Source organism: Chiloscyllium plagiosum, unplaced genomic scaffold (assembly GCF_037043375.1).
Source record: "Chiloscyllium plagiosum isolate Xiang-an unplaced genomic scaffold, Cpla_swu_hap1 HiC_scaffold_4, whole genome shotgun sequence".
NCBI classification, from domain to species: domain Eukaryota; kingdom Metazoa; phylum Chordata; class Chondrichthyes; order Orectolobiformes; family Hemiscylliidae; genus Chiloscyllium; species Chiloscyllium plagiosum.
In genome coordinates, this window is record NW_028270142.1 from 38,247,576 (window position 1) to 38,263,305 (window position 15,730).

The following is a 15,730-nucleotide window of genomic DNA, read 5'->3' on the forward strand; positions in this document are numbered from 1 at the left end:
AGGTTGGCCATGCTCTAAGTTACCAGTCAAAACTGTCAATATCTCTCACCATTTCCAGTATCACTTTGTAACAGTAGCATAAGGGCTGGCTGGTGTCCAAGCTTTTGCTTTCCTTCTGCTCACTTTAATATTGGAGTTTCATAAGGCAAATCACAACCATCACTTTTCAGATCTTGAGAAGGTAGTGATGAGTTGCTTTCTTTAACTACTACAGTCCAAATGCTGTAGGTTCACCCATAATGCCCTTAGGGAGGAAATTCCAGGATTTTGACCCAGTGACAGTGAAAGAATGGTGCTCTATTTCCAAGTCACGACGGTGAGTGGCTTGGAGGGCAATTTCTGGTGGTGGTCTTCCTGTATATTTGCTTCTAGATGGAAGTGGTCATGGGTTTGAAAGGTGCTAAGGTAAATTTCTACAGTATATCTTGTAGATAGTATACACTGACGTTACGAAGTATTGATGGTGGAGATGGAGTGAATGGTGTCAATCAAGTGGACTATTTTGTTGTGGATGGTGTCAAGTTTCCTGTTGGATCTGCACTCATCCAGACAAGTGGGGAGTATTCCATCACACTACTGACTTGTGCCCAGTAGATGATTGAAATGCTTTGGGGACTCAGGAGATGAGTTACTCAGTGCAGTATTCTTTGCCTCCGACCTGTTCTTGTAGCCATTATTTATATGAAGAGTCCAGTTGAATGTCTGGTCAGTGATAACCCCCATGATATTGATAGTGGGGGATTTGAATGTCAAGGGGCAGTGGTTAGATTGTACCTCTGGTCTCTGCCAGGCATTTATGTGGTGTGAAAGGAGAATATTGAAGTTTTTTTTTTTTAAATTAGAACTGTAGTGTAGGACACCAGCCAGCCCTTATGCTACTGTTACTTGCCACTTTCTAACCCAAGCCTGGATATTGTCCAAGTCTTGTTGCATTTGAACATGGACTGTTTCAGTATCTGAGGTGTCATGACCTTGGAAGAACCACCATTCACTGAGAAAATGATGTTACAGTCCTTTCTGCTATTACACATATTTTGTCATGTGAATTGGCTGTAATATGATTGGTAAATAGGTGAACGCTGTTTGTAAAATGTGAACCTTTGCATACAGGTGTTGTCTATAACACAATTCCACCTGTGATGATGATGCTCCTTTAACAAGGTTAGGTTGTCCTTGGTTTCTTCCTCAGGAGGTCGTAAAGAGACAGACTCCAAAATGTCTAGGATTGATCTACTTGAGAATGCTTTCAAGCTTTTTAAAAAAACTCGTACAATGATAAGCTTAGCTTTTCTCTAGTTTGGTTTGGTTTGGTTCTGGCAGTCTGGCTGCACACTGAAAGCAGTCAGTTCAGTCAGTGAGACTGCTGGTCCAAGAATTAGCTGCAGAACAACCTCAGTTATCCAAGCATCAATTATCCAAATTTCGGATTATCTGAAAATATCTCAAGGTCCCATAAAAATGTTACATCAAAGAGGTGTTGCTGACACTGGTGGACAATTGTAGTCAGGAAATCTGAATGCATCAGCAAGGAGGGTGATGAGTTGACTGCAACAGCAAATGGGGTTTTAAATGGTCTAATACTTATGGAGTGGCACGGGGCGGGTGTGGTTGGAAGGATGGTCAGAAGAGCTTTTCAGTCATCAAATAAGATTGCAAACGAATGGATAGGAGTTCACCTGGTCTGAAATGGTGACAGTGTTGTTAGAATTACAATGAGAATTTTGAATGATCTGTTTCAATTTGAAAGCTGGTGAATGAAATGAAATCAGGATGAGTAAAGAGTTGGGCGATGAAAAGGCTGGTTTTGGTATTTCCAGTGTTTTAATTGCAGGAAATTATGACCAAGCAAAATTGCCAAAAATATCCATACTTACTATGTTGTAACTAATTTTCAGAGTAAGTATTTACAATTAAAAATTACTTCATGTAAGATATAATTATTTTGACTCATACCTGCTGTGAGGCAAAATGTTGTACCTAAAGATCTATTCATCCAAGACTGATAAAATTGATGCCAACAATACACATTTAATAGATGCCTCATTCGAAGTGTACACAAACCTGTGATTGGAGCAGTTAAGCAAAGAAACACAAGCACCTCAAGCAACAACGATTGGATATTTTCTTCGAAAAATAATAACCGACCTCCACCTCAATGAATTTTATTTAAGTGATTTTATTTGTAAAATATCACAAATCTTTAAGCAATATCCAGTGTTCATACATAATTTATCGAATGAATTAAATAAAAATTCTGTAAACTTGCTTTTTTACATAATTATGTTCAGTATGGCTTCCTTTGTTTACGATCAGATCAGTTATCTGAAGAATCAGTTATCCAAAAAAAAACTCCCCATCCGTCTCGTTACAATAATCAATGTTCTGTACATGGCAGAAGGTATTTCATGCTGCCATTTCTCTGACATGTCTCTTTTAAGACTCTTTATTTGATTTTAACTTTTTTGTCAAGGGGTGTTTACAGGAATTGTTGCAGGAATTTGGAACAGCACCATTAAGTTGAAATAATCTATTGTGTTTTCGGATAGGTTAAGTTATTTGGTATTCTGTTTCCTTTTGTTTGTGTTTCAGTCAGTAATCTCATAAATAAATGCTGTTTTGCTTAAAACTAAGTGGTTTGACCTACTGCATCTCTCCTTGAATATCCATTCTACATCTGCTTAAAACAACTAGCAAAGTTAGGGTCTGGGTTACTTCCTTGAAATGTTTGAGGGGATGTGGCCTGGTCTATAAAACATCTGTAACACTTTAAGAGTCACAGTGCGCAGAGGAATACAATGTTTATGCCAACAGAGTCTCTGGAATGACATCACATGTTCAGTTGACTCACATGTTTTGTTCTGAAGTGCTTTTTGATTTTGGTTTGCTGTTTTGCAAATTTTGCTGTGTTACTCATATACATAGGAGGACAAAGTAAGAAGAATGTTTACAAAAGTGTCCTGGAGATAAGATTGCGGGTGATGAATGTAAAAGAAAGGCTGTGACACTTGAAGATAAGTTAGATGTTATAAAGCATTTTGAAGTTGGAGATGAAGAAGATGAAGTTCAGAATGTAGCACTTCTCTATTGTCTTCTATCCTGAGGGATGATTTGGAGGCGCTGCTTTTGGACAGGGATGTACAAAGTTAAAAAATCACACAACACTGGGTTGTAGTACAACAGATTTATTTGAAAGCACTAGCTTTTGCAGCGTGCTCCTTCATCAGGTGTTTGTGGAGTATACGATCGTAAGACACAGAATTTATAGCAAAAGTTTACAATGTGATGCAACTGAAGTTATATATTGACAAAGACCTGGATTGTTTGTTAAGTCTCTTATCTGTTTGAATGACCATGTTAGTTTCAGTTCTTTCATATGTAATTCACAGAACTTTTTTTTAAAGTTATGTTCTCAAGTGAACTTTGACAATAGATGCCATCTTGACTCAGATAATGCATCGAAGAAGTGAGGTGCCCTGTGTGAGGCTGTCTGTGCCCAATGTTCAAACTGATTCTATTTCCAGGAAAGGGATTTACAGAATCGTACATTGATTCATGCAGTTTTTGAGCAAAATAAACTGTAATTCTGCAAATACAAATTCACCCCATAAACTTGTATGTGTATGTGCATGCACACACGTGGGGATGGGGGTGTGGGTGTTGGGGGGGGGGGGGGGGGGGGGAGGGTGTGTGTATGTGTGTGAATGTGAGTGTAAAGGGGTGTAAGTGTGTGAGAGGGTGTGTGTGTGGGTGTAAGTATGGGTCTGTATGTGTGAGCATTTGAGAGAGAGAGCTTGCATAGGAGAGAGGGTTTGTGTGAGTGTATGGATCTGTAGGTGGGAGTGCGTGTATGTGTAGTGCAGTGGAGTCACTTGTAGTGTGACATGAACCCAAGATCCCAGTTTGAGGCATCCCCATGGGTACCAAACTTGTCTATTAGCCTCTGCTCAGCCACTTTGCATTGTTGCCTGTCCCGTGGTCCACCTTGGAGGATGGTCGCCTGAAAGTGCGAGGCCAAATGTCCTGCACCGCTGAAGTATTATCCAGCTGGGAGGGAACACTCCTGTCTTTTGATTGTTGTGCAGTGTCCATTCATCCATTGCTGTAGCCTCTGTTCGGTCTTGCTAATGTACCTTGCCTCAGGGCATCCTTACTTGCAGCGTAAGAGATAGACATAGAGATAGGCTGAGTCACATGAGTACCTGCCGCGTTCACGGTGGGTGGTGTCACCACGTGTAATCCTGAGGGAAATTGAGAAGCAGGTGCAGCTCCTAGAAGACAATGATTACAATGCAGAATGCAGCAGGATAGCAGTTCATGGGATAAGATCTTACTTGAATGAAAAAAAATGACAAAGCAGCAAAAACTAGGTGTCTTTTTTAAGCCAACCCTGCAAGAAACAGTCAGAAGACAATGAACCACAGACATCCATTTCTGAATTAACTATTTTTATTCGAACCCTGCAACCACAACTGCACCTGAATGTGATGATGATGATGATGATCCTCAGTCCTTAATAACTCAGCAACCTCAAAACCACCCTGTTCCTCTCAACAAGTTATCTTCACATTTTTTCAAGTTAAAGTGTTAAATATACAGTATTATTTCATTATTAGATATGAATTTGATGTTTATTTAAACTATGCTATTCTTTCTGTTAGGCTAACTGCTATATTGTTTTCGATTTTAAGTACTGTACTATTTTTGGTGGTCTTCCCCAACCCCTGTAATATTTATTGTGCGAGGTCGCACAAGAATGTAACTATCAGGTTATAGCAGAAAGAACTGTAGCTGAAAGCTTCACCACTCCCAAGAAAATGGGTCAGCAGCCAAACTGTTGGGATTCTGTAGCTCAGTGACACTTAAAAACTTTAAACCTCAAGAACTTCAATCTTTCTGTCTGAATAGACATCCTCCTTGCTTCCAGAGCACCCACTGCTGTCTCCTCTTAAGATTATTTTGTTGGGTGTGTATATGTTTTATGTTGCATTTTCTTATCTTTCTTGAGTTTAATAGGAATTAAAACTCTACTGTCTCTTTATTTAAACAACTGGAATTGGCTCTTGATCATTTTTTGATCTGGTTAATTGAGACTAATTTGTGAAATCTGTGTGTTAAAACAAAAAACATGTTTTCTATGATTAATCTGGAGGGGCGTTAAAAAGATGGGAGCCACCCATTCCTTTTCTCCTGGTTATAGCACACATGCTCCTCTTGTCCTATATCGGTTGACCCTAATCAGCCCCAAATCTACCCTCCAAATATGGTCAACCTCTGGGGAAAATTGCATCTAGTCATGGTTTATTTTTCCTGAGTGGAACAATCTAGTCCCACCACCCATCCAAAATTCTAAGGCTCCATATAATAAAAGATCTGCTTCTCAAATTGATCAGCTTGTCGAAGAGAAAATGTGGCTTTTCAGAGGAACTAATTCTAACAATTCATTCCAGTGCATATGGACTGTTATCACTGACTAGGAGATCTCGGCCTATTTATTTACAAAGGAGAACTTGCACACATTACGCAATTTCAGGCATTTCAAAATACTTTACAGCCAATTATGTATCATTGAAGTGTAGTTGTTGTTGTACTACAGCATTCAATTGCTGCACTGCAAGATCCTCTGAATTGCAAATGCAGGTATGATTAGATGAATAGCCTTCTTTTGCATTGTCGCAATTGTATGATCCTCCAGTAATCCTTTTGATTCTAGTATTATTAACTGAGGGATAAATATTGGAAGGAATTCTACTGCTCTTTTACAACATAGTGCTGTGAGATCTTTACAATCTTAGAGAGAGAGAGAGAGACTAAGATTTTCTGTTTTTGTGTTGCATGTTTTTGGACAATTTCATTTTTAAAATAAATAATTGCTTGGTAGCTAGAACTTAAACATTTTCAAAAGGAGACAAGAAGTTGGAATACATCCGAAATTATTTTAAGATCATCAGTTGGTTCGTCAGGGTGATGCATTTGTGCATGCTAGAAGCTATATGTACATTAATACACTGGACCCTGTTTTATGTGGGCAATAAAAATTTGCAGACTTTGCATCTTTTTCCATGAGGAAAGAAACTAGTAATGGAGACTGACAATCTCTGCTGCATTCTCATAGAAAAGTCCTTACCACTCAAAGTCTGCCTGCCTGGTCTGAGAACTAAAATTAACAGCTAACTATTCTTGCTACATCTCTATCCCAGTGATAGCTCAGTCAGTTTGTAGCATCTTGTGTTGTATACACTGGTGTCCAATTTTTCTCAAGTCCCTTTCTTGCATCCTAGTCCTGATGAGTGCATGACAAAAACCTTTCACTCTTGGTCTCCTTCTAGTATTTAAAAAAAAATATGGTTAGTTAGATTCTGGGTTTCCAGTTTTGACACTTTCCTGACCCTTATTTGATGGCAATATTCAGGGAGGTACATGAAGTCATTGTTAGGTCATAGCTTACAATATAAACTCAAATCCAAATATTTATTTGTTCATTTGAGACTTTGACAATTAAGGCAATCAGAGGCAGACTGCTGAGACAACTCCGGAAACTTTAACTAAGTTATAAAAAAATGTTCTCTCTAAACGTAGCCCCCATGCAGCTGTTCAGTGGCTCCATGCATCCATTCCCAGCATTGGTGGTTTCAGAAGCCATGCTACACATGGACCTTGGAGGTCTGTGCAGTAGAAAAAATAATTAGAGGCACATTGGTTAAAAAGTAATCTTGTAAACAATGTCTCTTGCTTTTCTCTTTAGCTTTATATGTGTGATCAACTCTCCATCTATCTCAAAAACTTCAGGGGTCTTCTGCTTCGATTAGACAGCAAACTAACCAGTTTCTAACTTGCTGCATGCTTAGACTACTGAAAGCTGGTGCTTATTAATTCTCTCTGAGCTACAATATGATTAATTATGTTATTACATTCTGACTAGCCTAGTTGTGACGAGCATCATTTCTAATTGGTTTAAGGGATGTAGGATCAATCTAACAACTCAAACGTAGATCAACAAATATCACCTAAATTGACACTGTGTATGAGAAGACTCCCATTTATTCAGATCCAAGAAGCAAAATCCACAAACAAGACTGTCCGGGAAGACCCATTGTTTACGCCGGTTCCTGTTGTACAGAACTTATCTCTTCCCACCTTGACTGAGTCTTTTCTCCCTGGATCAGTCCCTGCCTACTTACATCCACAATTCCTTTGACGCTTTACATCAGTTTCAGAGTTTCCAATTTGCGGGCTCCAGCTGCCTCCTCTTAAGGAGTCCTCAACCTTGTCAGCCTCCCTTGTCAGCCTTCCGCAGGGACTACTCCCTCCGGGGCACCCTGGTCCACTCTTTGTTCATTCCCAACACCCTCCTTCCAACAGTGCCATAGCATCTTCTTCTGCAATTGCAAAAGGTGTAATGCCTGTCTGTTTATTTACTCCCTCCTCAGTATCAAAGGGCCCAAACACACCTTCCAGGTGAAGCTATGCTTTACTGGTACTTCGCACAATCTAATCTACTGCATTTGCTGCACACAATGTGATCTCCTCTACATTGGGAAAATGAAGCATAGACTGGGTGACTGCTTTGTGGAATACCTATGTTCTGTCGGCAAAAAAGACCCTGAGCCTTCAGTTGCTTGCAACTTCAACACATCACCCTGTTCCCTGGCCAACATCCCTGTCTCGGGTTCGCTTTAGTGCTCCAGAGAAGCTCAGCGCAAGCTGGAAGAACAGCACCTCATTTTCCGCTTGGGGACTGTGCAGTCTTCTAGACTCAATATTGAGTTTAACAACTTTAAGGCTTAAGCTTTCCCATGTCCTTACTCCAACCCCCAAACGCCAGGCCTTGTTATCACATAGTCTGCTATTACACACAACCCATTGCTCGCCACTAACAATCCTCAGGTGAGATGACTGTCTGAGCCGAGACATCACCTTTTTCTTTATAAAACCTTAATTCATATTGAGAATGTGACTTAAAAGAAGTTCTGGGATTTACATATTAATAAACCGGAACCTGTAACCCATTCTAAAAGATGAAAGACTTAACAACAATTGAGGTTTGTTAAATATATCATGTTACTTGCATGACACAGTAATCTTTTGTGATACATTCTGTGTCTTATGGTCCTACTCCACAACCATCTTCAGAAAGAGCAGCGCTCCGAAAGCTAGTGCTTCCAAATAATCTGTTGGACTATAACCTGGTGGTGTGTGATTTTTAACTTTGTACACCCCAGTTCAACACCAGCTCCTCGACATAATGGCTAACAAAGAAGGTGACATTTCACACCAATGGTTCACCTTTATTCTTAGCACATAAGTTAACCATTGTTTTTGGCAGATTTTTGAAAGTTAGGGTCTACATATGGTAACAACTTCAATTGTAAATGGGGATCAGTGCCAATTGCTGAATAATCCACTAGGAAAATTATAGTTTTTTTTAGGGATTGGAACAGTAGCCCAGGAATGCTTCAAATTCAGTCTGACCTAATGGGACCCCAGGGGGTGTAACTGAGGTAAGGATTTCAATTCTGTCAAAAATCATAACTGCAAATTAGAAACAAAGTTTGTGTAAGAAGTTTTTTTTCTTCTAGAAACACTTGCAGTAGTGTATTATACTTCAATATGTACTTGCATATCTCTGAACATTTATTGCTGTAAGAACTGTTAAAACTTAGCATCATGTTTTTAAGAACTCTTTCTTCTCTGCTGAGGTAAAAATAGGCATTTTGGCATGTGTTAAAACCAATGCACATTTTTAGATTATTTATTTCCTCCAAACTTGACAGAAGAAATCTCTTCCTGTTTCAACTGTTGACTTATTTTCTTTCATTTGGTCAGCTTTGAGAAACAGAGCTCTGATTCCAGGTCTTAAGGTAAGCCAACCTTTTGAATATATGTGTGCAATTCAGAGATTAAATTTCTATTTGCACAAAACATACTGTTGTTTTTAATCACCTCTGCCAGGAGGTATGCTATCATGATATGCTCCGCTCATGTTTTTTGCACCAACCTCTCAGATCTGTAGTTCATCTGCAACCACTTTCTGACATCTGTATTTCCACCTATGCTGATATAAACACATCTCTCTAACTTTTCAGCTCTGACCAAAATACTGACGCTTTCTTTCCGAGTTGTCACTGTTTAGAGCTTGTAGAGTTGTAGACGTGTACGGCACAGACCCTTCGGTCTAACTCGGCTATGCCGATCAGAAACCCTAAATTAATCTAGTCCCATTTGCCAGCATTTGGCCCATATCCCTCGAAACCCTTCCTATTCATGTACCTATCCAGATGCCTTTTAAATGTTGTAATTGTATCAGACTCCACCAGTTTTTCTGGCAGCTCATTTAATACATGCACAACCCTCTGTATGAAAAAAGGTGCACTTAGGTCCCCTTTATCTCTTTACCTTCTCATCTTAAGCCTTTGCCCTTTAAATTTGGGCTCCCCTACCCTGGAAGAAAGACCTTAGCTATCCATCTTATCCCGCCCCTCGTTATTTTATAAACCTCTATAACATCACCTCTCACTCTCGATCACTCCAGGGAAAATAGCCCCGGCCCATTCAATCCCTTGCTCAAACTCTCCAACCATGGCAACATCCTTGTAAATCTTTTCTGCATCTTTTCAAGTTTAACAACCTCTTTCCTATTGGAGGGAGGCCAGAATTGCACGCACTATTCCAATAGTGGCCTAACCAATATCCTGTACAACTGCAACATGATATCCCAACTCCTATACTCAATGCACTAACCAAAAAAGGGAAGCGTACCAAATGTCTTCTTCACTATCCTATCTACCTGCAACTCCACTTTTAAAGAACTGCGAAGTTGCACTCCAAGGTCTCTTTGATCAGCAACACTTCCCAGGACCTTATCATTAAGTGTATAAGTTCTGCCCTGACATACCTTACCAAAATGCAACACCTCACATTTATCTAAATTAAACTCCATCTGCTGTTCCTTGGCCCATCAACCTATCTGATCAAGGTCCCGTTGTACTCTGAGACCGCCTTCTTCACAGTCCACTACACCACCAATTTTGGTGTCATCCACAAATTTACTAACTTTTCCTCCTATATTCACATCCAAATCATTTATATAAATGACAAAACGCAGGGGCCCAGCACAATCCATGCAGCACGCCACTGGTCACAGGCCTCCAGTCTGAAAAACAACCCTCCACAATCACTCTCTGCCTCCTTCCTTAAAGCAAATTTTATATCCAAATAGCTAGTTCTCCCTGTAATCCATATGAACTAACCTTGCTATCCAGTCTCCCATGTGAAGCTTTTTTGAATGCCTTACTGAAGTCCATTTAAACAATATCCACATCCTATCTTCATCAATCTTCTTTGTCACTTCAAAAATTCAATCAAGTTCATGAGACACGAATTTCTACATGCAAAGCCATGTTGATTAAGTCTAATCTGTCCTTGGCTTTCCAATACATGCAGATCCCATCCTTCAGAATCCCCTCCAATAATGTACTAGCACTGATGTCAGACTCACTGGTCTACAGCTCCCTGTCTTTTCCTTACCATCTTTCTTAAATAATAGCACAGCATCGGCCACCTTCCCGTTTTCTGGCACCTCACCCATGGTTATCAGTTATACAAATATCTCAGCAAGGGGCTCAGCATTCACTTCTTTTTGTTTTTACAATATCAAATAGCTCTTCATTTATCTTACTGTTTATATATGGATTTCTTAGCTTTCATTTTAGTATTTATACTTCAAAAGGCTTCCATTTTCTTCAGTGTATCTTTACTTGTTGTCCAGATTTCTGAGGTTTAGCAAGGTAAGAATTATTTTTTAATGTTGTTTCAAGTTTGAGTTGTTTTTGTTGTTAACTTATCCTTCATCTTCACAAAAAAATTCTCTCTATGTCTAACTTATAATTTCTGCATAGTAGCTACATTTTCTATTATCGTTTAGACAAACTTATCTCTTTGTAAACAGTGTGACACATTCCAGCTCAATCCTTACTCTAGATTCATCCAGTGCAATCCTTCTAACTGCCATTGCTTTTGTCGTTTTGGTGTTCATTCTCAACCCACGGTCTAAACCTCTAGATTTTACTTGATTGGAGATGTTTGGACACCTCTTCTGATTCTAACCCTAACCCTATCACGTGGAATCAAGGGTTATGGGGATAAGGCAGGAACAGGATACTGATTGTGAATGATCAGCCATGATCATAATGAATGGTGGTGCTGGCTCGAAGGGCCGAATGGCCTACTCCTGCACCTATTGTTTATTGTCTATTGAGTACAGCTGTAACAGGTGTGTATAATTGCCTACAATTTTTATCCCAAAAGTATGTCAGCTTTTCTGAATACTTACATATAATAATGTTTCTTTAAAAAGTTAAGTTTCTTGTGCCTCTACATGTGGTGTATAAGTTGACCCAACATGCAAGGTGACCCAGTTTCTTCAGCTCCAAGAATCATATTTCTATATTTACTTGAAATATAAGTCAACTCTACCTTCATTCCAACCCCTAACCTTTTCAGCATGAATCAATATATTTTCATTAGTAGTGAGCCTCAATATTTTACCATACAAATGGATGCCTGACTTACCAATACCTTATAACTAATTGCAAACTTTCCAGTAAATGATGCAGCCTGTGATACAAAGGTTTGTGGGAATAGATTCACCCAAAAAGAGCAGACTTCACTTGGCAAATGACAAGGATTAAGTAAAAATGAAAAATTTAGACTATGGATTGAGTGTGAACACCAAAAAACAAAACCATTGGCAATTAGAAGGAATACATCAGCAGAAACTAGAGTGCGGATTGAAATGGAATCTGTCATACTGGAACAAGTAGATAATATTGTCTATTTAGGATAAATTACAACAGAAAATAGCAGATGTGATGAATTAGAAGGTTAGGGATAGCTTGAAATACGTTTTCTGAAGATGAAGGATATGTTAACAGCAAAAAAAATCTCAAGCTTGGAACAAGTTTAATAAAATCTAATAAGATGGAAAATTCTATTTTTCTTTGCAACCTCAGAAAATCAAACCCACATATTGCTTTACTTTTATATTCACTGAATAATCCAACGTCCATTTGTGGAAGGATTTTTCAAGGCTTCAAAGGATGACTTCTATGTTGACAATCTGACTTTTCTAAATTGTAATGTGCTTTTGAACAGGAAATAAGAATTAATGAGAAGGTTAGACATAGAAAGCACGCTTGAATTTTCACACGTGCATTTGCATTTTTTAAGTCTAATGTATAGAACTCCCGCAGTGGATAAGAAGTTTCAGAATTTAGCCCCAGTGTTGATGAGGGAATAGCAATTCTTATCCAACACAAGATATTGTGGATTAGTGATATGTAATTTTACACTCCCTTTAATCCTGAATTACACAGCAGGTGAAATGTCTTCTGTGTAGAATGCTTTTCAGCTGACAGTTACAGTTCATCTGAGAGAATCTATCATCAATTGATATCTGTGAATGGCATTTGAAACTGATGAGAAATGAGTAACTGATTGCCATAACTCCTCTTTGCCCTGAGGTGGTATTGGGGTGGGGGCTGATACTTGTGCCTGAAGTAAGCTGTGCCTGCAGGTCAAGTTGTGTACTTCAAAGGGCCTATTAACATACTGTCACCCTTTAAAGCAGATGCATTCCTTTAAAATGGCATTTTGCTTGAACATGCGAAAGTTAGGATGAGGCCAGCTACACACTAAGCATTTAAAAGGGCAGATTTTAATTTAATGAGGCAGGTACTACAAAAAAAGGCAATTTTGATGAGCTGACATTAAATGCTAAAACAAACACAGAAAATGCCGGAAAATCTGAGCAGTTCTGGCAACATTTTTGGAGAGAGAAATAGAGTTAACGTTTCTTCACCTCATGAACAGATACGGCTGCACTATTACTCAGGCTAAAGGGTGTGACTGCCTCCTGGATCAGTGTGTTGCAACTCTTCCCTCTTCCTGATGACCCACAAAGTCTACACCTCAAGCTCCAGCTCAACAATTCTGAGCTGACATTCTCCTGCAGGCATTCCATTACAGGTGTGATTGCCTAAGATTAATTCCATGAATTTATACCAAGCTTTTGCACTATCATCTCGATACAACCTTATTTTATGTATTTACTGAATAGAAGTTGTAACAAATTAAATCACTTGGTTTATTTTAGATGATTCTAAATTACACATTTTAGCTTATTAACTTAATGCAGTATTAGTTGTAGATTCTATTTTAGTTTATAGAGAGAAATAAATTTTTTAATCAGAAACAAATCACTAAAAATATTGCATTTACCCAGCCGAATTGGCATTAATGGAAAATGTTTTTTGAAATTCCCTTTTGTTATTGTAGCTTTATTCTTTGACCCTTTATGCTATCTTAATCTTAATTATTTATAAATTTTCAATCGTTTTGTTTGTTTTAAGACTTTAAAAACAGGGTAGTATTTATTTATCCTGCAACACTAGGGGGAGCACATGCTACATAAAGACAGTGGAAATGTTCTCAATTTTACGCAAATTACTATAAATGTTTAAAGGAAGAAAAAACATCTGCTTGGGTTGTACCTACCATGCTGGCGTGAGTCCATCAGATTTTGAAGATATAAGGAGCCTGTTAGCAGTTATTTATGTTGTACTTCCTAGATGACCATTGTTGGCTTCTTATGGTATTTTTTATCTCTAACTTATTGGGTGGGAGTTTTTTTTTCAGGTAGTTTGCTGCCTCAACAAATATTTGCTTTATCTTGGGTCTATGCAGTGATTAGTGGTAGAGGATATACCAGCATATAGTATTTGTACAGGAGGCATTATTCTCAGATCGCAAGATAGTTTGTTGCAGACAACATTAAGTCGAACTACTTGTGGCCCAGTGTAACTACTAGGACATTTAGGGAGCTGGTACAGATACATCTGATCCCACCTAAAACTGCACAGAATTCTTTATCTATGCACACAGGTTGTGTGTGACATCAGTAAAATAGATGGACACAACATAACATGAACATAAACCCCTTCAGAACCATTACCTTATACAAAACTTATCGAGATTCTTGCTACCTGCATTTTTCTATGCTTCGGCCATGATCAGATGTTACAGTGAGGACTTCTATTTGGCCCCATACTTAGTAGTTACCTACAACCATACAGAATTAGTGTTCATGTTTTGCAGTTTACTGCACTAATAAACTAGTCAGACAGTGAATTTTAGAGTTGTGCAGGTTCTGACAGTAATTATAACGTCTTAATGTCTGTTAGACACAGCACCAAATTATTTCAAGGTTTCACTTCTACATGACTTCTAAAGATGTATAAATAACTTGCTGAGCATTTTTGCTGATAGTTTTCTTCTTGTTTTCAGTTGTTAGTAAAGCTTTTTTTTCTCTTCGAGGATTTAGAGAAAAAAATGAACATGTCAGCAATGAGTAACACAGTATTCTCAACAGGATCATTCACAACCAGCAATTCAACATCCAATGGCTCATCCTCTTGTGATCCACTTGGATCCACCTATAATGCAGCTTTAATAGCAATTTACACCCTTGTGCTCGTGGGAGGTTCTACTGGTGCCATCATCATGACGTGGAAAATAAAAACCGACAGCAAATCTGTGACATCCACTGCCATGGTCAATCTGATATTGATGCACACATTCTTTCTCCTAACTGTGCCTTTCCGCATCTCTTATTACGTTCTTGCTGAATGGAAGTTTGGTGAAATGCTTTGTAGGCTGGTGAGTGCAATGATTCATGCTCACATGTACCTGTGCTTCGTGTTCTATGTGTCCATAGTTGTCATCAGAATGATTAGTTTCTTTCGAGAAAAGAAGACAATGGAGTTTTATCAACCTTGGCATGCTGGCGCTGTGAGCCTGGTCGTCTGGACATTGGTGTTTTTTGCTGTTTTCCCACTGTTTCTGGGTTTCTATGGTACTTCAAAGAACTATAACCAAAAGCAATGTTTTCAGTTCCAGGCTGAAATTGCAAAAGAATTTGTGAAATTTGTAAACCATCTTTCTGGCGCTATTGTACTATCGACAATCTGTGTTTTGCTTGCCATTCAGATATACATCATAATGAAATTAACGAACAAACATGCAGGCACCTTTCGCAAGCAGCAGCAATTTGGAGCTCAAACAAAAACGTTGCTATTTTTATTGATTGTGACTTTGTGTTTTTTACCATATCTTGGATTCAGATTGTTCTACATAAACCAAATTGTGATGTACCCATGTTCATTGACCTTACACACTGTTAATGAAATATTTTTAGCACTGACTGCAATGAGCTGTTTTGATGTACTTACCTTCCTCGTGGCAGCACATTGACAAATTGGCTACAAACACAGAGAATGCTGGAGGAACTCAATATGTCTAGCTGCATTTGTGGAGAGAGAATGAGAGAAAGAGACAGAGTTAACCTTTTCAATCCGGCATAACTGTTCTTCAGAAGTATAAAAATTAAGAAGGGGCTGACCAGATTTGAAATATTAACTCTGTTCTTCTCTTCACAGATGCTGTCAGACGTGCTGCGTTTCTCCATATGTTTGTTTCATATTTCCAGCATCTGCTGTATTTTTCTTTTATTCAAGAACTTTGTTACTTTTAATGTCACTTTAAGTCAGTATCAATCTTTGTGTACAGTAAAAGCACTGAAAACTACATTAGCATTTCTTAATACAGCAAGTTTTGTGATTATATGGTTTGCTACATGCAGACCTATTTAAAATAAGTGACAGAGATTGATTAGGTT

At 38.5% G+C, this 15,730-nt stretch overlaps 1 protein-coding gene across 4 annotated transcripts; it reads left to right on the forward strand.

The window, feature by feature from the left end:
- The first annotated feature begins 8,819 nt into the window (after window positions 1–8,819).
- LOC122549280 (putative G protein-coupled receptor 141) lies at window positions 8,820–15,639 on the forward strand. 4 transcript variants are annotated; one of them, XM_087986167.1, is made up of 2 exons: window positions 8,820–8,858; window positions 14,341–15,639. In XM_087986167.1, the coding sequence occupies exon 2, from the start codon at window positions 14,386–14,388 to the stop codon at window positions 15,304–15,306; it is 921 nt and encodes a 306-aa protein (XP_087842293.1). In that variant the 5' UTR covers window positions 8,820–8,858; window positions 14,341–14,385; the 3' UTR covers window positions 15,307–15,639. The 4 variants fall into 4 exon arrangements, with proteins under 4 accessions (XP_087842293.1, XP_087842296.1, XP_087842295.1 ...); XM_087986170.1 differs by having other exon boundaries at window positions 8,835–8,858; window positions 14,378–15,639; XM_087986169.1 differs by having other exon boundaries at window positions 8,836–8,858; window positions 14,371–15,639.
- The last annotated feature ends 91 nt before the right edge of the window (window positions 15,640–15,730 follow it).